The following is a 26,027-nucleotide window of genomic DNA, read 5'->3' on the forward strand; positions in this document are numbered from 1 at the left end:
TGGCTATATTATCTGGGACACAGGAGACGCCGTTTTCTGCTTTGGAGCGGAGTTAATTACTATAATCACACAGGAGACCTCGGTAAAATGTAAAGCAGCTTTGCTTCTAATTCAGGTCATGGTGCTAAATCATGAAAAATGCAGCTTATTACTTGGGATGTGAAGAAGTTTTCCTGCCTTGATTCACTGGGGAAACCTTACGACTGCGTTATTAGCCATGGCTTCATGGCTGCTCATGCCACACAATACATGTGCCAGGACACATACAGCCTGGAGGTAGATGCCAGCACAGGCTCAACGCAGTCATTTAATATTCTTCTCCACTGTATAAATACTAGACGGAGGCTGCATCATTGTCACATAGGCAAGCGATGGAGTCACTTCCCTCCGCTGTAATTGTTCAGAACGGCTGAGACCACTTCTCCATTAGTAATAAGGATGGGAGCTGCCATGGGTACAACACAAAAATGGAAAGTTACACACATACAAGAAATGGTGTCCTTCGTAGATAATAAAAAAAAAAAACACTGGAAGGCTGCATTTTGCAGGAAACGTATATACTTCAGTCACAATGTTGATCTCCATTACTTCTACCGGACATGCTACACAATAGTCTCTATGGGGCACACCATAAATCTGCAACGCAGAGTTTGAGAGTAGGTCCAGCACTCTTATTGCCATCATCCTTTTTTGCTACCTGGTACTGAGAAGTCGTGCAGCAATAATTTTTTAGGATAATAAATGTCGGCTAAAACCAACCAATCTACAAACAAAATGTCTCTAGGTTATGTGCCCACCACAGATATCATGGAGATCTGAGGTGGGCATATAACCTGGAGACTTGTGGTAGGCACACAATCTGGAGATCTGAGGTGGACACACAATCTGGAGACCTGTGGTCGGCACAATTCCAGAAGACCTGTGGTCGAAACAATTCCTAGAGACCTGTGGTCGGCACACTTCCCGGAGACCTGTGGTCGGCACACTTCCCGGAGACCTGTGGTCGGCACACTTCCCGGAGACCTGTGGTCGGCACACTTCCCGGAGACCTGTGGTCGGCACACTTCCCGGAGACCTGTGGTCGGCACACTTCCCGGAGACCTGTGGTCGGCACACTTCCCGGAGACCTGTGGTCGGCACACTTCCCGGAGACCTGTGGTCGGCACACTTCCCGGAGACCTGTGGTCGGCACACTTCCCGGAGACCTGTGGTCGGCACACTTCCCGGAGACCTGTGGTCGGCACACTTCCCGGAGACCTGTGGTCGGCACACTTCCCGGAGACCTGTGGTCGGCACACTTCCCGGAGACCTGTGGTCGGCACACTTCCCGGAGACCTGTGGTCGGCACACTTCCCGGAGACCTGTGGTCGGCACACTTCCCGGAGACCTGTGGTCGGCACACAACATGGAGATCTGATGTGAGCTTACAACCTGAACACCTATGATGGGCACTTATCCGGGAGACCTGTCCACCACAGATCTCCAGGAAGTGTGGCCACCTCAGATCTCCAGGTAATGTGCCCATCACAGATCTCCAGGTAATGTGCCCATCACAGATCTCCAGGTAATGTGCCCATCACAGATCTCCAGGTAATGTGCCCATCACAGATCTCCAGGTAATGTGCCCATCACAGATCTCCAGGTTGTGTGCCACTCTACTGATATAGCAAAGGTTAAATGGACTCAGATAACACAGCACTAGTATATGGAAAAAAAAAAAAAAAAAGTAATTCAATAACTAATTGACATGAGTCAATAGCTTGTGCAACGATCGGTTATCATAATCCTCTTAAAGGTAACCTTTCATATCAAAAAATGCTATTAGCCTGGAGATATGGGTTTAATCTGCAGTTTAACAGCGTTCTAAAACTGCTCGGCCGCTGCATTAAAAGCACAGATGTTGGTAGGGAATGAACTTAATTCCTCCAGTAGCCTCTGGATTTCAGTCATAGAGGCGCGGCCAGATCAGTTTCAGTCAACGCTCAGTACACAGTGAGCGGCGGCTGTAAGCATGCCCAGGAACTGTTTGACAGCCGGCTCATTAGTGTATGAGTACAGAGTCGGCTATCAGTTAGTGCCGGGGGCATGGTGGTACACCTGACAGGTTCCCTTTAAAGGACCAATCCAGCTTTTTTGTTTATTTCACCCCAGGAGTGGTATCACTAATGTCTGTTCTCTGCTCAAAGTAATATACTAATGAGCCACTATCTTCTGCTGTTCCCAGCGCCGCTGGCTCTCTCGACCACATTGTGACTGCAGCTCCTGACTGACCGAATGCCAGAGTTAATGGTCACAAGCTTTCAGTGTAAGTCTATGAGAGCCTCGTTGTGCCCTTTTTCTCATGAGCTTACATTGAGTAGTGACATATGGCTTGCCCAGAAAACACTAGACTGATCCAGAAGGCTAAAACCAGAAGACCGGAGCAGCACAAAGGACGGAAGAAGACAGTGGTTAGTATATTACAAAGGGCAGGGAACTTACACTGTGACACCACTGCAGCAGTGAAATAAAAAACAAGACACCAGATTGGCACTTTAAGTGAAATAACCATCTGTGACAACGTGGTGCATTGTGCGTCATGATAACCGTTGCTATAACTGTATATCTCCAAACAGTGTGCCCACAATACATTTCTGGGTATTGTGCTCGCCGCAGATCCTCAGACAGTGTTTCCACAACAGATCTCCAGGTCCAGAAAGGGTACACACACACACACACACACACACACACACACACACACACACACACACGTCAAGTAGATAGAGGCATGCAATGGCGATTTCCTCATCTTGAACAATATTTTGAAACAAAAGCCAACAAAAAGTTCCTGATGATGGCAAGTTTATCTTGCTGAAACGCGTTGTGATAACAAGAGCTTTATTTGTTTTAATCTAATTGTCACAAATAAAGCATAATTATTCACAAAGAAAACCTGAGATAATAGATCTATTAGCGCTCAAAGGACCGGTTTTATCTATCTACAAACAAAAAGTTCAATGTCTCAATAACTTGTGATGTGGCCTTGAACATCAATGACCTCTCTTGCTGGTCACAAGTGGAGTTATTGTCTGCAGAGGCATGGTATCCCACTCTTCTTCAAGGGTGGCTCTCAGGTAATTGAGGTTCTGGGGTACAAAGTTGCGAGAATCTACACAGCGACTCAACTGTTCCTATAGGTTTTCTATAGGATTCAGATCTGGAGAAAGTGCAGACCACTTGTCATGAGTGTGCTGGTCCTGATGTCACCTCTGGGGGACCTGGAGTCAGGCGGTCACGAGGATCTACGGTGGAATGCATAGAGGTTCTGCGGTAGAACGTGGAACACATCAATGCATTTACCGCTGAGTCCTTCATGCCTTCCACCGCAGCAGGTCCTCACACTTCACTGCACTGCGTCCCAGGATCCTCTGCCGGCTGGAAGCAATCGGTATTGCCAGATGTGGTGAGTGTGTGTGCAATCTGATGTGTGTGGGTGGGTGTGCGTTCCACTGCAGGTCCTCCCGTTCCGCATCTGTTGTATTTGAGTTTGATTTGTGTTTGAGTATGATTGCGGGTTCTTCTGTCTTCTCTCTTTTGGGGGTGTCTGCATTCTATTATGAAGTGTCCTGCAGTATTCCTTAACTTTTTTAGCTGTATGGACACTTCAATATTGAAGCGCGACTAGGGCTTATTTTTGGGGTAGGGTTTATATTTAAAGGGAACGTGTCACCAGAATTTTCACTATTCAACTAAAAGAATCCCCTTCTGCAGCTCCTGGGCTGCATTCTAGAAAGGTTCCTCTTGCTACTGGCCCCCATTTCAGACCTAAATAACAACTTTATAAAATATTACCTTTTGCTGTGGTAATGAGGTTTGCTGGCCCGGGGGCGGGCTGTATTTCATCTGTTATCCCCCCTCCAGCCGCTGTTCGCCGTCCCCCAGTGTTCATTTACATAGATGAGGCCACCGCCCTCATCTTCCGCACTGCCCCAGAAGTCTCGTGCATGCGCAGTGGCACTATCACGGGACTGAGCACTGTCAAATCGTGAGCACCGGTGATGTTATTGCGCGGGCACGAGATTATGGGCGGGTACTTGGCTAACATTCACAGCGCCGCCCATAATCTTGCGCCTGCACAATAAAACAGTGCTCAGTTCCGCGATAGTGCCACTGTGCATGTGCGAGACTTCTGGAGCACTGCGGAAGATGACGGCGGCGGCCTCAGCTATGTAAGTGAACACTGGGGGACGGCGAACAGTGGCAGGAGGGGGGATAACAGACGAAATACAGCCTGCCCACAGGGCCAGCAAACCTCATTACCATAGCAAAAGGTAATATTTTATAAAGTTGTTATTTAGGTCTGAAAGGGGGGCCAGTAGCAAGATGAACCTTTATAGAATGCAGCCCAGGAGCTGCAGAAGGGGATTCTTTTCGTTTAATAGCGAAAATTCTGGTGACAGGTTCCCTTTAAGCCTTATGCCAAAATGCAAAAAAAAAAAAAAAAGGAAAATTCCTTCTAGGGCTTATTTTCAGGATAGGGCTTATTTTTAGGGAAACACGGTAGGAGTATCGCAAGGTACAGGGATCCAGGCATCTCCACCTTTAGGGGTAATCATGGGGACAGGGATAGCTTAGGGACCTATAGCTTGAGGGACAACAGAGGTGCACACTTGTCCCTGCTTCCTACCGTTACTGGTGTGACAAACCTCCATTGGAGGTACCCCATTATCCAGCAGTCGTTCCCTAATGATGTGATCTTGATGCTGGAGCACTGTAGTCCACGAAGATGAAATTAGGCTGGTGTTGTTCATACAGAAGCAAAATGACTGGGTTAATTGATGCTATTCCAGTAGTAGGGGCAGTCACTGTACCATTAACGAAGTGTAGGGTCCTTCTGTACTGACAGGACACGCCTGCCCACACTAGCACCAAAGGCTCATCGGGTGACAACAGTGGCTGATGCTTAGCGCTCTCCACAACATCTCCAATATTGTTGGCGGCCATCATTTCTGCTCAGCTTGAATTGACTTTCATCAGTGAACAGCTTAGAGGCCCACTGGTTCCTCGTGCAGCAAGGCAATGATACCTGTGCCTGGTGGTTTGGTCAGGTACCCTTACAGGTCATCTAGCACCCAAACCCCTCTGATGTACACAATATTGAATGGTCTGACAAGACACGTGGGTGCCACTCACCCCTCTTAAATGTGCCTGGAGTTGTGTGGCATTCATCATCTGGTGCTGAAGGGCATTGTTCACAAAGAAGTGGTCATCAGTGTGGGATGTGGCTAAAGGACAGCCACTCCAATGCCTTTCTGTAACTATTCTAGTCTCGCTGTATCTCTGTTGCAACATTCTGGTGACACTCTAAGCTCGCTGGCCACTTTCGTCTCAGAACATCCTGCTTGAAGCATTGCAATGGGGCGGTCCTGCTGATCAATCATTAGGTGTTGTCTTGGTGTCATGATGTCAAAATGTGAACAGCACGATGAGGAGGGCTGTTTAATCCCGTCTAATTGAACCCCAAAATTTATTGGGCGATTCATTAATCAAACACACACTGCAAATATTTCCATTAAGCTCCTTGTTAGAGAACAGCAAGTTGTGCAAATAGTCCTGTAACACTAAACAGTTGGACATGTGCAGTCAGAAGTTTAATGAAGGTTACATTAAGGTGTCCAGTTGTTTGGGGATCAGATTCTCCTTTTTGCATTTGGATAAGAAAAATATGTCGCTGTCCAGTTGTTTGGGGATCAGATTCTCCTTTTTGCATTTGGATAAGAAAAATATGTCGCTGTCCAGTTACATTAAGTTCACTTTTAAGTTAACTTTTACCCGAATGCCAAATATCCCTAACTTTTTGTGAGTAGTGTATACAACACTCGTGTGATAGTCTGACTCTGAAGCAATATCAATAAAGCGCATTACACGATAAAAAGAACGAGGCTTCGGCTGCAGCACATTAGTAATCTGAAGGCAGGAATGTATCACACATTAAATGTTAACTATCCCATTTACATGTCTGGAAATCGATGAATGTATGATAGATCGGACTGGAAATGGCAGATGTAATGTGAGAAGGTGCTGCGAGGCGTCTGCATTGTGCCCCGTTTACAGGAGCCAGTAAACATTGCTTGAAGCAGAAGTTCAACACAGAAAATCATTTGCTTAGGGGTGTGGACACTTATGCAACCATTTTCCATAAGCATCTAAAATAAACATTGAAACAACTTTGCAAATAGTCTTGAATGAAAACACCGCATAGATTTGCACATGCAGCTGTGCAGTGTGTATCCCCTACAGTCACACATTACTCTGGTCTACGACTGTCTGTTGACAGAGGGGCCCTGGGGAGTACAGAAAGACGTGACCGCAGGATCAGACTACACAAGGATTGTAGTCTGCAACCATGGCGACAAGGAATCTTATGGAAGTCATAAGAGCTCAATATACAAAACAAGGGGTTGGCCATATTTGGGACTATATATATATATATATATATATATATATATATAAAAAAAAATTTTGTATATCAATAGAAAAAGGGAAACAATTATATAGAGTGATTAATGGAGCTATTGGAGAGATCAAATTGGAGGAGAAAATAGAGATATTTATCAACAGATAACAAAGATGAAAGATAATTGGTGCAGTTCTTGATGGGGTCACCCTATTTTTTGTTGTTGAGAAAAAAACCTTAAGGCCGCTTTACACGCTGCGACATCGCTAGCTGATGCTAGCCATGTCGAGCGCGATAGCACCTGCCCCCGTCGTACGGCCGATATGTGGTGATCGCTGCTGTAGCGAACATGATCGCTACGGCACTTACCTGCCCTGCGACGTCGCTGTGACCGGCGAACAACCTCCTTTCTAAGGGGGTGGTTTGTTCAGCGTCACAGCGATGTCACTAAGCGGCCACCCAATCAAAGCGGAGGGGCGGAGATGAGCGGGACAAACATCCCGCCCACTTCCTTCCTTCCGCATTGCTGGTGTACGCAGGTAAGGAGATGTTCTTCATTCCTGCGGTGTCACACGTAGCGATGTGTTCAGCCGCAAAAACGAGGAACAACATCGTTACTGCAGCAGCAACAATATTTGGGAATAGGGGGTCTTGTCACCGATTAGCGATTTTTAATGTTTTTGCAACAATTCAAAATCGCTAATAGGTGTCACACACAACGACATCACTAAAGCAGCCGGATGTGCGTCACAAAATCCGTGACCCCAACGAGATCTCAGCGTGTAAAGCGGCCTTTAAAGGACTGGTCTGGTTTAAAAAAACATAAAACAAACATTTTTATATTGCCAACTGAAAAAGTGAGTTAACAGAGGAGGATTTTTATTTTGGATATACACAAGTGCATCTCAATAAATTACACACACACACACACACACACACACACACGAATAGTCACCTGTCCCCAGCCATGCAGTCCCCGGCACTGATGTCCTCAGCTTTATAGCTCCGCTCGGCTCCACCCCCCCCCCGCCCTCTGCATGTATACAATGAACACACACGCAGGCACTACCACTCCCATCATCATCACTGCACACACCCCGACACTACCGCCCCCATTATCCCCGCACACACGCAGGCACTACCGCCCCCATCACCATCACCGCACTCATCATCATCCCAGCACACACCCCGGCACTACCGCACTGATGTCCTCAGCTTCATAGCTTCGCTCGGCTCCACCACCCCCCACCCTCCGCATGTATACAATGAACACACACGCAGGCACTACCGCTCCCATCATCATCACTGCACACACCCCGACACTACCGCTCCCATTATCCCCGCACACACGCAGGCACTACCGCCCCCATCACCATCACCGCACACACAAGCACTACCGCACTCATCATCATCCCCACACACACCCCGGCACTACCGCACTCATTATCATCATCCCGGCACACACGCAAGCACTACCTGAGTGAAGTCTCCGGTGACAGCGCGGCTCACTTCAGTTGCTGCATGGAGCTGACACAGAACTGTCGTGTTCTACGGCGCTCCCTGTCAGCTTCATGTAGCAGAGCTGAAAGCGTCGTGTGGATTACATCAGACCTGGATGGGTGTGTGGGGATTAATAAAGTGTTAAATGAGGAGGTTTTTTTGTCTTTTATTCCAAATAAAGCATGGTAGTGCCCGCTCATCACTAGTTGTGCGCACCCAAGCATGGTAGTGCTCGTTCATCACTAGTTACGTGTACCAAGTAAGCACTACCTGAGTGAAGTCTCCGGTGACAGCGCGGCTCACTTCAGTTGCTGCATGGAGCTGACACAGAACTGTCGTGTTCTACGGCGCTCCCTGTCAGCTTCACGTAGCAGAGCTGAAAGCGTCGTATGGATTACATCGGACCTGGATGGGTGTGTGGGGATTAATAAAGTGTTAAATGAGGAGGTTTTTTTGTCTTTTATTCCAAATAAAGCATGGTAGTGCCCGCTCATCACTAGTTGCGCGCACCCAAGCATGGTAGTGCTCGCTCATCACTAGTTACGTGTACCAAGTAACCAAGCATGGTAGTGCTCACTCATCACTAGTTACAAGTACCGAGCACCCGAGCATGGTAGTGCTCGCTCATCACTAGTTACGAGTACCGAGTACCTGAGCATAGTAGTGCTCACTCATCACTAGTTACGAGTACCGAGCACCTGAGCATAGTAGTGCTCACTCATCACTAGTTACGAGTACTGAGCACCCAAGCATGATAGTGCTCGCTCATCACTAGTTACGAGTACTGAGCACCCGAGCATGGTAGTGCCCGCTCATCACTAGTTACGAGTACCGAACACTCGAGCATGGTAGTGCTCACTCATCACTAGTTACGAGTACTGAGCTCCCGAGCATGGTAGTGCCCGCTCATTACTAGCAACAAAAATCCAGTTTTTCACTGTTTAGATAATAACCTTTTTTCAAAAGTGTCTTCAGTTTTATTTACTTTTACTAGAAACTGTTTTTGCTTTGATTTTTATCTATCTAAGGCACTGTTCACGTATCCATGAGTTTTCACAGACTAAATGCTCCGCACAAAATCATGGAGTTCGAATTTGAGTCTCGGATTAATCTCACCATGCACACCTATCGGTCTCTGAAATAATTGGCCAGCACTCGGATGTTTTTCACAGACTGATATGAGACCCTGGAGAAACATCCGTCAAGATTCTTTTTTTTTTATCTGTGAAAAACTGATGAAGCTTTCACCAAACTCTGATGACCCTGATCCAAAACACTACTGAAACCAAAATAATCATCAATGTCTAAATCAGTCCTAAGAAAGTAGGTACAACGTCATGGTGTATAAAATGTAATGCAAAATTATAATAATTTATGGTAAAATATTTATGCTTTTTGCATTTTTTTGGCTGATTTATTTATTTTTTTTAACTTTACAATTCCTTTAAATAAGTGACCTTGGGCTGAAGTAAAAGAGAAATCTACTCCCCTCAGCGAGATCCGAGATAATCAGAACCATTCGGTGCGGAAAATAAATAAATTATTTGCTAAAGTGTACTCCTAATGAAAATTAAAATGCTCCCATTTCGCTCCTATTAAGCTTTGACATCTGCTTTATCATCTAATTACACATGCAAAAGAAACATAATTCTCAATTAATTCTAAATATAAGGGTAGACCCTGTGAATGCCAAGCGTGGCTGATCTTCCCTGCCTGTGAGCCGATGCCCTTGTCCAGGAAGAACGTGCTGCTCTTGGTGAATGGATGAACGGCTTTTTCTTTATTTTTAGCGTTATATACACTACTCACAAAAAGTTAGAGATATTTGGCTTTCAGGGTGAAATTTCAGGATGATCCTATAATGCCCTCTAACATTTTCAGGTGAACTTAGTGTGATCTTCTCTAAACTTTTGGATGCACATGTCCAACTGCTCAATATTTCAGTACTTTCTCAACAACTTGCTGTTCTCGAATAAGAAGCTTAATGGCAGAATTCACACCAGGTGTTTTGATCCATGAATCTCCCAATAAATGTCCAGGGTTATTATTATTATTTATTATTATAGCGCCATTTATTCCATGGCGCTTTACAAGTGAGAGAGGGTATACAGTTAGGTCCAGAAATATTTGGACAGTGACACAAGTTTTGTTATTTTAGCTGTTTACAAAAACATGTTCAGAAATACAATTATATATATAATATGGGCTGAAAGTGCACACTCCCAGCTGCAATATGAGAGTTTTCACATCCAAATCGGAGAAAGGGTTTAGGAATCATAGCTCTGTAATGCATAGCCTCCTCTTTTTCAAGGGACCAAAAGTAATTGGACAAGGGACTCTAAGGGCTGCAATTAACTCTGAAGGCGTCTCCCTCGTTAACCTGTAATCAATGAAGTAGTTAAAAGGTCTGGGGTTGATTACAGGTGTGTGGTTTTGCATTTGGAAGCTGTTGCTGTGACCAGACAACATTCGGTCTAAGGAACTCTCAATTGAGGTGAAGCAGAACATCCTGAGGCTGAAAAAAAAGAAAAAATCCATCAGAGAGATAGCAGACATGCTTGGAGTAGCAAAATCAACAGTCGGGTACATTCTGAGAAAAAAGGAATTGACTGGTGAGCTTGGGAACTCAAAAAGGCCTGGGCGTCCACGGATGACAACAGTGGTGGATGATCGCCGCATACTTTCTTTGGTGAAGAAGAACCCGTTCACAACATCAACTGAAGTCCAGAACACTCTCAGTGAAGTAGGTGTATCTGTCTCTAAGTCAACAGTAAAGAGAAGAATCCATGAAAGTAAATACAAAGGGTTCACATCTAGATGCAAACCATTCATCAATTCCAAAAATAGACAGGCCAGAGTTAAATTTGCTCAAAAACACCTCATGAAGCCAGCTCAGTTCTGGAAAAGTATTCTATGGACAGATGAGACAAAGATCAACCTGTACCAGAATGATGGGAAGAAAAAAGTTTGGAGAAGAAAGGGAACGGCACATGATCCAAGGCACACCACATCCTCTGTAAAACATGGTGGAGGCAACGTGATGGCATGGGCATGCATGGCTTTCAATGGCACTGGGTCACTTGTGTTTATTGATGACATAACAGCAGACAAGAGTAGCCGGATGAATTCTGAAGTGTACCGGGATATACTTTCAGCCCAGATTCAGCCAAATGCCGCAAAGTTGATCGGACGGCGCTTCATAGTATAGATGGACAATGACCCCAAGCATACAGCCAAAGCTACCCAGGAGTTCATGAGTGCAAAAAAGTGGAACATTCTGCAATGGCCAAGTCAATCACCAGATCTTAACCCAATTGAGCATGCATTTCACTTGCTCAAATCCAGACTTAAGACGGAAAGACCCACAAACAAGCAAGACCTGAAGGCTGCGGCTGTAAAGGCCTGGCAAAGCATTAAGAAGGAGGAAACCCAGCGTTTGGTGATGTCCATGGGTTCCAGACTTAAGGCAGTGATTGCCTCCAAAGGATTCGCAACAAAATATTGAAAATAAAAATATTTTGTTTGGGTTTGGTTTATTTGTCCAATTACTTTTGACCTCCTAAAATGTGGAGTGTTTGTAAAGAAATGTGTACAATTCCTACAATTTCTATCAGATATTTTTGTTCAAACCTTCAAATTAAACGTTACAATCTGCACTTGAATTCTGTTGTAGAGGTTTCATTTCAAATCCAATGTGGTGGCATGCAGAGCCCAACTCGCGAAAATTGTGTCACTGTCCAAATATTTCTGGACCTAACTGTACGTACAACAATCATTAACAGTACAAAACAGACTGATATAGGAGGAGAGAGGACCCTGCCCGTGAGAGCTCACAGTCTACAGGGAATGGGTGAGGGTACAATAGGTGAGGACAGAGCTGGTTGCGCAGTGGTGTACTGGACTGAGGGCTATTGTAGGTTGTAGGCTTGTTGGAAGAGGTGGGTCTTGAGGTTCCTCTTGAAGCTTTCCACGAGAGGGGAGTCTAATACGCTGAGGTAGAGCGTTCCAGAGAATGGGTGAGGCACAGGAGAAATCTTGTACGCGATTGTGGGAAGAGGAGATAAGAGAGGAGTAGAGAAGGAGATCTTGTGAGGATTTGAGGTTGCATGCAGGTAAGTACCGGGAGACTAGGTCACAGATGTAGGGAGGAGACAGGTTGTGGATGGCTTTGTATGTCATGGTTAATTAGAATAGTTATTAGAATGGTTAAATTAGAATAGGTATTATAAAGTCCTCCTTATCACGCCGTTCGCATTTTGACATCATGAGACCAAGACGACACCTAACAATTGATCAGCAGGACCGCATCATTGCAAGTCTTCAAGCAGGATGTTCTCAGACAGAAGTGGCCATTGAGCTTAGAGTGTCATCACCAGGTTGCAACAGAGATACAGAGAAACTGGAAAAAGTCACAGAAAGGCAGAGAAGTGGATTTCCATTGGCAACATCCCTCACTCATGACCACTTCATTGTGAACACTGCCCTTCAGAATTGGGTGATGACTGCCACACAACTCCAGGCACACTTAAAGGAGGCGAGAGGCACCCAAGTGTCACGTCAAACCATTCAAAATCGTTTACAGTAGCGTAGTCTACGTGCTGAACAACCTGCAAGGTTACCTGACCACACAACCAGGCACAGGAGCCATCTACACTGGCTGGACAAGGGACCAGTGGGCCTCAGTGCTGTTCACTGATGAAAGTCAATTCACGCTGAGCAGAAATGGTGGCCGCCATAAATGTTGGAGACACAAAGGAGGGCGCTATGCATCAGCCATTGTTGTTATCAGACGAGCCTTTGATGCTAGTGGTGTTATAGTGTGGGCCGGAGTGTCTACTCAATACAGAAATGCCCTACACAGTGTGAATGGTACAATGACAAGCCCCTTCTACTGAAAGAACATTATTAATCCAGTCATTTTGCCTCTGCAAGAGCAACACCGGCCTAATTTCATCTTCATGGACAACAAGGTTGCATCATTAGGGGACCTCAAACGGAGCGGCTTGCACTTTCTCCAGACCTGAATCCCATAGAAAACCTATGGTATCAGCTGAGTCGCTGTGTAGAGGCCTTAATTCTGTACTGCAGAACCAAAATGACACGAAGGCCGCCCTTCAAGAAGAGTGGGATGTCATGCCTCCACAGACAATAACTCCACTTGTGACCATCAGGAGACATCATTGTCAGCTGTAAATGATGCTCAAGGTCACATGATAAGTTATTGAGACATTGACATTTGGGGGTTATGCCCAACACTGTTGTTGGCTTTTGATTGAATAAATTGTTTGAGAGGAGGAAATCACCATTGCGGGCATCTACTTAACTGCCGTGTTTTCATCATAAAATATATCACTGTAGGGTGAACTTTTTACATAAATTTCACCTGAAAGCCAAATATCTCTAATTTTTTGTGAGTACCGTATAGGGCTAAAGAAAACTATAGAAGGAGTGGGGGAAAAAAAACAAAACATTTTGCCATCGCAATGCTCCACTGGGAAGTGAACACCTCCCGGGTGCGCTTTTAAGTCTGTATAACCGGTGACAATTGACAACAAATAGTTCTTATTCTTGTTTCCAGCGTGAAGTGCCGGGAAAGAAAAATAAGAAAAAAACAGAACAAACGCTACAAAATAACATAATATAGAGAGAAAAAAAACGAGAAATATATTTATGCTGGAGAAATTGTTGGAGAGAGTCTGAAACACTCCGGAGCTCAATAATGGAGTCATAAGCGTTTACTTGTGATGTCTGCGCCTCATTCTGCAGCCAGATACATAATCTTCCCGAGCTGCCGGGTCAAAAGGTGCAGTTTAACTTTCTGAGTCACTAAACACAGATAATCCTGAGGTTTTATTTTCCTCCATGGCATAAAGATAGTATTTAAAGAAAATGATTTTTGGGGGGGTTTGCTTTTTTTTAGCTTTTCTATATAAGACAACACAAGAATGGAGTATATCAACAGGTTGGGGTTTTTTGTGTGCTTAATTTTCAGAGCATAAGCTCTTCAGCTTCTCAATCAAAATGTGTGTTTTTTATACTAAAAACTTGGGGTGGGGAGGAGAAAAAAACTGTGTGAATATTCGCTTTGGCCTCTTTCTCAGTCTTGCAGCGCTGGGGCCCTGGGTTCAAATCAGGCCCGGACTGACAGGCGGGAGGGGCGGGACTTCTCCCGGTGGGCTGGCCGGTGGAGGGGTGGGCGGGCCGTCCCCCGCCTCTCCCGCACTGCCTGCTGTTTAAAATTATTTTGTGGCTGCCGCCACCCGCCGGCCGCCACTATAGCGGCGGGGTCCGGTGAGCGGCCCCCGCCGCCAATTTTCAATGCTGCTGGGCAATTATAAATCTCATTCCAGCCCCTGCTGTAGAAACTGAACTGTGTTGTATGGAGAAAAAATCACAGAGATCATCAAAAAGTCAACTCTGATCTGTAGCCACCTCACTGGTGAAGCAGCTAGAACGGAGTGGATAAAATGAGGTGACCAAAAACATGTGACTGCAGCGAGGCCCCAAGAAATCAACTCTGATCTAGTCACCTCAGCACTGAACCGGCTAGATCAGAGTTGAAAAAATGAGGACCACAAAAAACCCACTCTGATCTAGACACTTCAGTAGTGAGCCGGCTAAATCAGAGTGGAAAAAATGAGGCCTCCAAAAATCAACTCCGATATAGCCGGCTCACTACTGAAGCAGCTAGATCAGAGTTGATTTTTTGAGGACCACAAAAAATCAACTCTGAACTAGACGCAACCGTGCCGGGACCGGGGCTTCGACGTGCAGCTGCGTGATGACATCATCACCCTGCTGCTGTCGCCGCAGAGACACGTCAGGCAGCATGCTCCATGGAGGAGCCGAAGATGAAAGGTTTAATCACTGTGGATGGTTGAGGAGGGGATTAGGGCACATAATAGGGAGTCCTTTATCCAGAGGGGCAGTGTGTGTGTGAGGGGGGATATTTTACTACGCGACCGCCAGGGGCCGGCCTGTGAGTCAGGGGGGGGCGGCCTGTGAGTCAGGGGGGGGGCGGCCTGTGAGTCAGGGGGGGGGCGGCCTGTGAGTCAGGGGGGGCGGCCTGTGAGTCAGGGGGGGCGGCCTGTGAGTCAGGGGAGCCGGCCTGGGAGTTAGGGGGGGCCCGATGTCATCAGGGGACAGAGGGGTCCCCTGACCTGGAGAGGCCACCAGGCGTTTCTGACGTGCGGCAGAGTAGAAGTGCTCTAGCAGACGGAAGCCATCCTTCCAGGACCTGCGATGATGTCATGTGCCCATGTGACTGTGCGGGAGGAGACACAGGATGCCGGGCAGAAAGAAACAGAAGATAATGATATCGATTCCTGAAAGAGATTGGGACACATGACTGGTAATGAGAAAAGAGGGAACATGGGGGGAGGGGGTGCAGGGTGAGGGGCATATGAGGCCTACAGACTGTGACAGAAGCATGTGAAGGGGTGCAGAGTTTTTGAGAGGGGTAAATTGGATTACATGCAGGGTGAGGTATGTGGAGCAGGGTGTGTGGGATATGGGGGTGTAGTGTGGGTGATATGGGGGTGCAGGCTGTATGGGGAGCAGGGTGTGTGACATGGGGGAGCAGTGTGTGTGATATGGGGGTGAAGGCTGTATGGGGAGCAGGGTGTGTGACATGGGGGTGTAGTGTGTGTGATATGGGGGGTGCAGGTTATATGGGGAGCAGGGTGTGTGACATGGGGAGCAGTGTGTGTGATATGGGGGTGCAGGCTGTATGGGGAGCAGGGTGTGTGACATGGGGGTGTAGTGTGTGATATGGGGGGTGCAGGCTGTATGGGGAGCAGGGTGTGTGTGATATGGGGGTGCAGGCTGTATGGGGAGCAGGGTGTGTGAGATATGGGGGTGTAGTGTGTATGTGATATGGGGGGTGCAGGCTGTATGGGGAGCAGGGTGTGTGAGATATGGGGGTGTAGTGTGTGTGATATGGGGGTGCAGGCTGTATGGGGAGCAGGGTGTGTGAGATATGGGGGTGTAGTGTGTGTGATATGGGGGGTGCAGGCTGTATGGGGAGCAGGGTGTGTGAAGTATGGGGGTGTAGTGTGTATGTGATATGGGGGGTGCAGGCTGTATGGGGAGCAGGATGTGTGACATGGGGGTGTAGTGTGTGTGTGTGATATGGGGGTGCAGGCTGTATGGGGAGCAGGGTGTGTGACATGGGGGTGTAGTGTGTGTGATATGGGGGTGCAGGCTCTATGGGGAGCAGGATGCGTGACATGGGGGTGCAGTGTGTGTGTTATGGGGGGTGCAGGCTGTATGGGGAGCAGGATGTGTGACATATGGGGGTGTAGTGTGTATGTGATATGGGGGGTACAGGCTGTATGGGGAGCAGGGTGAGTGAGATATGCGGGTGTAGTGTGTGTTATGGGGGGTGCAGGCTGTATGGGGAGCAGGATGTGTGACATGGGGGTGTAGTGTGTGTGTGATATGGGGGTGCAGGCTGTATGAGGAGCAGGGTGTGTGAGATATGCGGGTGTAGTGTGTGTTATGGGGGGTGCAGGCTGTATGGGGAGCAGGATGTGTGACATATGGGGGTGTAGTGTGTGTGATATGGGGGTGCAGGCTGTATGAGGAGCAGGGTGTGTGAGATATGGGGTGTAGTGTGTGTTATGGGGGGTGCAGGCTGTATGGGGAGCAGGATGTGTGACATATGGGGGTGTAGTGTGTGCGTGTGTGATGGACCCGTGGAAGCACCCCTAGTGGTGTGAAATGGTGCCGTTGCCCAGCGTGCTCCCTCCCCACTTTTGCCTGCCTTTTGTATGCATGAATGAAGCATGAATAAAAGCAATGTTTTATCAGTGCGTGCTGCCAGCCTATTTCATTGATGATAAAAATATATCATCTGCCCAACAATGGTATCATTAAAAACATCAGCTCAAGACGCAAAAATGAAGTCATCACTGAGCCATAGATCCCGAAAAATGAGAGCGCTACGGTTTTTGGAAAATGGCGCAAAAAATGTGCAACTTTTTTTGGACAAACGTCTGATTTTTTTAACCCCTTAGATAACAGTAAACCTATACATGTTTAGTGTCAACAAACTCGCTCCGAACTGAGGCATCACAGCGACACCCACAACAGTTTTGCCATATAGCGAACACGGTGAATAAAATATCCTAAAAACAATCTTGCAATCACACTTTCTTTTAAAATTCTTCCGCACTTGGAATTTGTTTGCCATTTTCCAGCACACTATATGATAAAATTTATGGTTTCATTTAAAAGAACAACACGTCCCGCAAAAAATAAGCCCTTATGTGGCAAGATTGACGGAAAAATAAAAAAGTTACGGCTCTTCAAAGAAGGGCGCAAAAAACAAAAATGGAAAATCGCCCGGGGTTTGAAGGGGTTAATGAGATGGGATGGTTTTACGAATATTATTCAGAAGGAAAGACAGTGTGGGGGGCATAATTCATGGTGGAGGAATGGTGCAGTGGTCATAGTATATGAGTGGGGCAGTGTGGAGGCCATGTATCATAATGGGGACAATGCGAGGTCACTTTTTTGTCAGGGAGCATAGTGGGGGAATTATTTTTTTTCAGGTGCACAGTATACGGGTTATTTAGTGCACAGTATACAGGTTATTTAGTGCACAGTATACGGGTTATTTAGTGCACAGTATACGGGTTATTTAGTGCACAGTATACGGGTTATTTAGTGCACAGTATGTATGGATATTTTTTATTTAGGTGTAATAATGACACTAATTTTTTAGGGCATCATGTTATGATAAGTTGTGGAAAACCAGAGAAGATGGAAGTGTGCTGAGACGAGCTGTGGATGTCCAAGGTCATCATGGCGTCTGGACCAGATGAAGAAGAATGGGATGAGACCATTACAATCTGAGAAGTCACCAATAAGGTACCTGGATCTAAGGGACCATTTATACTGAACAATCGCCTCCTTTAAAGGGAATCTGTCACCAGGATTTGCTCCCCCATGTGAGAGCAGGATAATGTAGGGGCAGAGACCCTGATTCCAGCGATGTGTCACTTACTGAACTGTTTGCTGTCATTTTGATAAAATCAATGTTTTCTCTGCTGCAGATAAAAGCTCATGAATATGCTGGACTACCTGGCATCAGGCCAAGTAGTCCTGTAATGATAATCTGCTGCTGATTAATCAGTGATTTTATCAAAACTACACTAAGCAGCCCAGTAATGACACATTGCTGGAATCAGGATCTCTGCCCCTATGTTATGCTGCTCTCAGATTAGAGGGAAAATACCTGCTGTCAGATTCCCTTTAAATGATCATTGACCATTTGATTATATGAAGCTGATTGGCAGTTTAACGGCCTGTGACTGCAGACATGTAAATCCTCATTGCATGCGCACAGCGAGCGGTCAGGTTTTTCCAGTGCCGGCAGTGAGAGCGGCCGTCATGTGACCACAAGCGTGCGATTTGCATACTTCTAGCCACATCGGCATGAGGCTTTAGACTGACTTACTGGTAGGGGCAGCATGAACCCAAACTACGGCCCTGCCGCTACACGTAACTGTATCACTTTGCGCATGCACGCTGCAATTTGTTTTCCCAGACCACTCGATCCAAGAACAAAATTGAACATAACCACGGCCTCATTGATAACATTGGTCCGAGTGCGATCTGATGTTTTGTCAGATCACACTCGGACCAAAAATACGGGTGTCTACACAAGCTCTGAGCTGAAACCCAAGCTACGCCTCTGGTGAGGACATGTTTTTATTTTTTTTAATCAATGAGTAAACGGTGGCCAGAAGTCTATGGGGGTGCATTATACTATATGGAGGATTATGGTGTGTGCATTATACTATATGGAGGATTATGGTGTGTGCATTATACTATATGGAGGATTATGGAGTGTGCATTATACTATACGGAGGATTATAGGGGTGTGCATTATACTATATGGAGGATTATGGAGTGTGCATTATACTATATGGAGGATTATGGAGTGTGCATTATACTATATGGAGGATTATGGAGTGTGCATTATACTATATGGAGGATTATGGAGTGTGCATTATACTGTATGGAGGACTATGGGATGTGTATTATCTTAAATCGAGGACTGTGGGATGTGTATTATATGGAGGACTATGTGAAGTGTATTATAATACATGGAGGACTATGAGAGGTGCATTCTAATATATGAAGGTTTATGTGGGACCCTTTATACTATATGGAAGGGTATGTGGGGGTCAATATAGTGTTTGGAGAACTATATATGAAGGGGACAAAGATAAAGCATGGCATGGGAAGGTTTTGTGCTGAGGAAAAGAAGCGCTTTCCCTCAGCACCTCAGCATCCAGCTTTCTCATGCTCTTATATCATGGGAAAGCTGGGTGCTGAGGGAAAGATGTATAGCAGAGCATGGGAAAGCTGGGTGCTGAGGGAATGATGTATAGCAGAGCATGGGGAAGCTGGGTGCTGAGGTAAAGATGTATAGCAGAGCATGGGAAAGCTGGGTGCTGAGGGAAAAATGTATAGCAGAGCATGGGAAAGCTGGGTGCTGAGGGAAAGATGTATAGTAGAGCATGGAAAAGCTGGGTGCTGAGGGAAAGATGTATAGCAGAGCATGGGAAAGCTGGGTGCTGAGGGAAAGATGTATAGCAGAGCATAGGAAAGCTGGGTGCTGAGGGAAAGATGTATAGCAGAGCATGGGGAAGGTACATGATGAGGACAAGATGTAAAGCAGAACATAGGAAAGCTGCTGATAGAAAAAGATTTCAGATCATGGGAAACCTGGGTGCTGAAGGAAAGAGCCAAGTGTCAGCGACACTATCCGATACCCCGAGTGTCGGTGTACGTAGAGGGGGGGCCCAGGTCCAAACTTTGCACCGGGGCCCTTCAAACTCTAGTTACGCCACTGGACTGCAGAATTATATGGAGAGCAGCATCCGATTCATTATCTGCGAGACCCAGCTCTGTAGGGAAAATAGCGGCTTCACCAGGTCCTGCTACTAAGAGCAATAAATAGGCCTGAGCTGTAATACTGGACACAGCCGTGACTACGTTATATGGTCGTGTTACACAATCTACAAGTGCACAAAGATATTACACATTCAACACGCGAAACGTGGGCCTGTGCACCCCCAAATGCCAGGGCTGAATTTTAGTCCCAGTCCGGCCCTGGTTCAAATCCAAGCAAGGACAACATCTGCAAGGAGTTTTTATGTTCTCCCCGTGTTTGCGTCAGTTTCCTTCGGGTTCGGTTTCCTCCCACACTCCGAAGACATACAGATAGGGAGTTTAGATTGTGAGCCCCAAAGAGGACAGTGTGGCCAATGTATGTAAAAGCGCTATAGAATAGGTTAGCGCTATACAAAAAAAAAAAAATAAAAAAAGTGTATGTTCTCCATGTGCTACCCGTGTGACATCCTAATAGCACACGGATAGCATGAACTGGTATACTTACCTGTCTCCAGCCCTGCTGTTACTTTTTGGCAGCGTAGTGAATTTTCATGAGCATAATGAGCGGGACCCAGAAGCAACAGCAACAGAGACAGGTAAGTATAAAAATATGTATTTATTATTTTTTTTTAAGGGTCAGAGGTTTTCTCCTGTACATGTCACACTGATGTCACATGGATCACATCAGTGTGTGGTTCGTGTGACTCCCATGCTGCTGGCAGAAAATGAACATGTCGTTCGTAGCACACGGACACATTTGTACTCCACATAGACGCATGGTCAGTGTGAAAATACAAACGTGTAAGTAAACCCATTGAATTTAATGGGTCTACATTTGTCCATGTCTACGGTTCGTGTGGAAACAGACACCAGACGTACCGGAATATCGGCCATGTGGAGGAGGCCTTAAGGGTATGTGCACACAATGTCTTTTGTAGGTGGATTCACCCACTGAAACAACTTGAAAAATATATCAGAAAATACTCAACCAAATGTAAATACAACTAGCAGTTCAGATGTTCAAAGTTTTAAAAGAAAAAAAAAACACTTCAGAAAAAACCTTACAAAACCACTTTAGGAAAGGAAAAACGTCCTCTCAGGTTATGTGGACCTTTTTTCACACAGACTCACCCAGGATCTACATTAAAAGCATTGCATAAATGCCTCTTGAAATAAATATAATGCACAGGATCGCCCTAGCTCACCAGTGCGCTCTCTTTTTTTTTTTTTGCAGAATATACCAAACTATTAATTTGGACTCTCCTAACTTTTCTGCCATCTCCCTGATGGATTTCTTCTTTTTTTTTCTTTAACAATGATGATCTACTTCTTTTCCATTGAGAGCTCCTTTGACCGCATATTGTGGGTTCACAGAAACAGATTCCAAATACAAATGCCACACCTAGAATCAGCTCCAGACCTTTTACCTGCTTAATTGATGATGGATTAATGAGGGAATAGTCTATACAGCCCATTACAGATTTTTTCAGATAATTGTCCAATTACTTTTGGTCCCTTTAAAAGAGGCAGCTACATAGTAAAGAGCTGTACCCTTACTCCAATTAGGATGTGAATACCCGCAAATTAAAGCGGAGACTCTGCACTTTAGGACCATATTGATTATATAATTATCTTGAATAAGTTTTTGCAAACATCTAAAATGCCAAAACTTTAAAATTAGTGCCACTGTCCAAATATTTCTGGACCTAACTGTATATCATTCTGCTTAGCGTATCCTCAACACTGTACTGTGCACAAATCAAACTATGTACAAGGTGACAAGTTCCCTATAATTACATAAAAACCTTGAACTCACTCATGTTTAGTACAGAATAGATGCTCCTTAAGGGAATATTGAAACAGTGTGGTTAAATTGCATTTTTGCAGATTTTTTTTTTTCTCAAAATACGACCTCACCGTGTGAATATATCATTTTTTTTCATAAACTATAAAAGTTATCTGACAAGGCTTACCTTAAATAGTGACCGACACACATACTCGTACACCGTATGCTTCAAAGCATCTATCAGAGCCTTGATCCTTGATTCAGTACTTCCAGATGCCTAACAAAGTGGAAAAAGTCAATATTAAACACAAAGCAGAGAAATATTACTAATTGTCCAAAGAAGTAGGAATATGAGTTATCAAACATGCATCCATCAAAGATGATGGATGGATAAATAGACAGACATATCTGTATGAGAAAAGAGGGTGCAGTTCTCAGACTGCAGGTTGGTAAACATTATCAGGGGACATAGCTGTTACTAACGGCAGGGTGAAGGCCACACCTCCGATGTGTGATGTAATGTCCCAGAAGTCAGGAGGAGCAGCTCCTGTCACACTGAGTACAGCTAGTGTGAGCATATGGAACAGCACTATGGATCTCATCGCTATAGTTTATGAGGGCAGGGCCATTAGAAAATACGTAATTACTTACCGGTAATGTGTTTTTTCTGAACCCATGACGGCACCACGAGAGAGGGGATCCGCCCTTCAAGGACAGGAAACCTCCAAAATAAAAAGGGGCGGCACCTCTCCCCGCATCAGTTGATTACCGAGCATGACAGGACCTCCGAAACAAGGAACATCGTTAAAACAGAACCCGCCACCATAACCGCCCAGTGAAGAGGAGCGAAAAAGGAAGCAAACTAGCAACCCCTAAGTGCAGGGAGGGAATGTAAGGGTGCCGTCATGGGTTCAGAAAAAACACATTACCGGTAAGTAATTACGTATTTTTCCAGCACCCATGACGGCACCACGAGAGAATTACAGAGAGGAAGACCTAGGGAGGGACAACAGTTTGCAGAACCCGTCTCCCAAAGGTGATGTCGGTGAACGACAAATCAAGGCGATAGTGATTAAAAAAGGTGGACGGAGAAGACCAGGTAGCCGCCTTACATATTTGCTCGATAGAGACCTCTGACCTTTCCGCCCAGGAAGATGCCATCGCTCGCGTGGAGTGCGCCTTCAGACCAGGAGGTACGGCTTCACCCCTGGCCGTGTAAGCAACAGAGATGGCATCCCTGATCCACCTGGCCAAGGTGGATTTAGAAGCCTTAAGCCCCTTCCTACAACCCTGGAAGACTACAAACAGAGACTTATCCCTCCTCCCTTCTGAGGTGACCAACAGATACCGTTGAAGACAACGCCTAACATCCAGGCAGTGCCATCCCATCTCCTCCGGAGTAGAAGGGTTTGCATAAAAAGAGGGGAGCACTATTTCTTGTGATCTATGGAAGTGGGAATGCACCTTCGGCAGATAGGCAGGGTCAGTTCTTAAAACCACTCGGTCATCAAAAAACTGGGTATACGGAGGAGAAATGGATAAGGCCTGAAGGTCACTAACCCTACGGGCGGAAGTGAGTGCGACCATGAGAATCGTTTTGAGGGACAGATGCTTGAGTGAGATAGAATCTAAGGGCTCAAACGGGGGCCATGTTAAAGCTGAAAGGACCAAGTTAAGGTCCCAGGACGGCAGTGGCATGTTGCCCCGAGGCCTAGACCTAGCACAGGACCTAATGAACCTAGACACCCAGGGATCTCCTGCCAGGGCATGGTTATACAAGGCGCTCAGTGCGGAGATTTGCACCTTTAGGGTACTAACCGACAGACCCAGTTCCCAACCCCTCTGGAGGAATTCTAGGACAACCGGGACAGAGGGTGGCTTAGTAGGATCCGCACCCGTAGAGGCCAGGAATTTTGCCCAAATGCGCCCATAAATACGAGTAGTGACAGGCTTTCGACACTGCATCAAGGTGGAGATCAGACCCGGAGAAAACCCCTTGTTGCCTAACAGTGACCGGTCAAGCGCCACGCCGTCAGGTGTAACCTGGTGTTCTGCGGGTGGAAGGCTGGACCCTGGGATAGGAGATACGGTAGGTCCGGGAGAACCCACGGATCGGCGATGGACCGATGCGTCAGCCAATAAAACAAAGGTCTCTTTGGCCAAAAGGGTGCTATGAGAATCACGGCTGCTTGATCCTCCCGTATCTTCCTGAGCACTGCAAGGAGGAGGATGATCGGAGGGAAGGCATATGCGAGGCGGAAGTCCCATCTGAGTAATAGGGCGTCCACCGAGTGGGGATGATCCCTCGGATCCAGGGAACAGAATCGGGGAACCTTCCTGTTGGTTCGGGTTGCAAAGAGGTCTATCTCGGGAACCCCCCACATCTCCGTTATCCTGTCGAAAACGGACTGATTTAGAGACCATTCGCCTTGGTGAAACTGGGTGTGACTGAGAAAGTCCGCCAAAATGTTCTCCTTCCCTCGGATGTGCACTGCCGACAGGGAGCCCAGATGAGCTTCTGCCTGAGACATGATCCTGCTTGTGATGGACATGAGGTGCCTGGAGCGAGTACCCCCCTGGTGGTTGAGATACGCTACTGTCGCTTGGTTGTCCGACAGAACTTTCACATGGCGACCCCGCAATAACGGCAGGAAACGACCTAACGCCTTTTCCACCGCCAGCAATTCCCTTGTATTCGAGGAACTTTGAGCTTCTCTTCCAGACCATCGTCCCTGAATGAACTGAGTGTCCAAGTGTGCACCCCAACCGTAGAGACTGGCGTCGGTGGTTACTACCACGGGCTCCGGCGCCATCCAAGGCACCCCTCTGCCCAAGTGGACCGGATCTAGCCACCAATAGAGGGACTGCAATGTGCGATGGTCGAGAATGATGAGTCTGTCCAGATGGTCTCCGTGAGCGGTCTGATGCTGCAAGATATTCCACTGCAGGACCCTGGAGTGTGCCTGAGCCCATCGGACGGCCGGGATGGCCGCAGTCAGGGAGCCCAGGAGGAACATCGCACCCCGGAGAGACATGCGCTGGTGCCGCAGAGTCCGGTCTATCTGGGTCTGGAGGGCTTCCACTTTGGAAGGAGGCAACCGACATAGTTGAGTGTTGGAGTCCCAAGTGAGTCCCAGAAACAGCTGAACCTTGGATGGGATTAATCTGGACTTCTCCTCGTTGATCAACCAGCCCAACTCCTGCAGGGAAGCTTGCACCTGCCGTAGAAGGGCCGCACAATGGCGAGCTGAGACGCCCACAATCAAGAAGTCGTCCAGATAAGGAATCAGAAGGACCTCTCTCTGACGCAGATATGCCGACATTTCTGCTATTATCTTTGTAAAAATTCTCGGGTCGATGGCCAGACCGAAGGGGAGGGCTTTGTATTTAAAGTGGCAGACCCGACCGTCCATGTGGAGGGCTATTCTGAGGAAGCATTGGAAGAGAGAGTGGATTGGGACATGATAATATGCATCGCGCAAGTCTATGACCGCCATGTGACAATGGGGATACAGATATTTCACGATGGACCGCACGGACTCCATCTTGAAGCTGTCTATTTGAAGGAACCGGTTGAGGGCTTTCAGGTTGATTGTGCGATAGGAACCGTCGGGCTTCCCCACCAGAAAGAGGGTGGAGTAGAATCCTTCTCCTTGTTCCCGTGTGGGAACTTCCATTAGAACCCCTTTGAAGAGGAGGTGACGGACCTCTGCTTCCAAAGCCAGCTGTTCCGCCGGAGAATGACGCAGAGGGGTAACCAGGAATCGGAGAGGAGAAGGGTGACGGAAGGGGAGCCGGAGGCCTGAGCGTATGAGGCCCCGGATCCATGCACTGGATGAAATCCTTTCCCAAGCCGGAAGGAACTGAGAGAGCCTCCCTCCGACCTGGGAAAGCGAGTCACTTGGACGACTTATTCTGATCTTTTGAGGGGCCCTTGAACATGAACCCCTTTCCCGGATTCTTTCTATCGGACCAGGTATTCCGATCCCGTGGCCGGGTGGGGCGGCGAAATGGCTTCCTCCGAAAGGACCGCCGTGAAGAAGGAAACGACGGAAAGGGAAAGCCGCCTTTCTTGTCGCTAGCTTTTTCCAGGATGTCATCCAGGACCGGCCCGAACAGATATTCACCTTGACAAGGGATATTGCAAAGTTTAGACTTAGTTTGCAGATCCCCCGGCCAGCATTTCAGCCAGAGAGCTCTTCTAGCCGCATTGGAGAGGGATGCAGACTTTGCAGCCAACTTAGTGGAGTCCGCCGAGGCGTCCGCAAGGAAGGCCGCTGCCCCCCGCAATTTGGAGAGGGATGAAGCAATCTCCTCCTTAGGTGCCCGGGATCTAAACTTGTCTTCCAGTTCGTCAATCCAAACAGTCAGGGATCTAGCCGTACATGTAGCCGCAAT

At 46.8% G+C, this 26,027-nt stretch overlaps 1 protein-coding gene across 3 annotated transcripts in view; it reads right to left on the reverse strand.

Annotated features, from left to right (window-relative positions):
• DYNC2H1 (dynein cytoplasmic 2 heavy chain 1) overlaps positions 1-26,027 on the reverse strand; it is an 852,364-nt gene that overhangs the window by 292,117 nt on the left and 534,220 nt on the right. For all 3 annotated transcript variants that reach the window (XM_075337457.1, XM_075337458.1, XM_075337455.1), the window contains exon 70: positions 21,817-21,906. In XM_075337457.1, the coding sequence (XP_075193572.1) occupies positions 21,817-21,906 (90 nt within the window). The remainder of the gene's footprint in view (positions 1-21,816; positions 21,907-26,027) is intronic.

Source organism: Anomaloglossus baeobatrachus, chromosome 2, assembly GCF_048569485.1.
Source record: "Anomaloglossus baeobatrachus isolate aAnoBae1 chromosome 2, aAnoBae1.hap1, whole genome shotgun sequence".
Taxonomy (NCBI): domain Eukaryota; kingdom Metazoa; phylum Chordata; class Amphibia; order Anura; family Aromobatidae; genus Anomaloglossus; species Anomaloglossus baeobatrachus.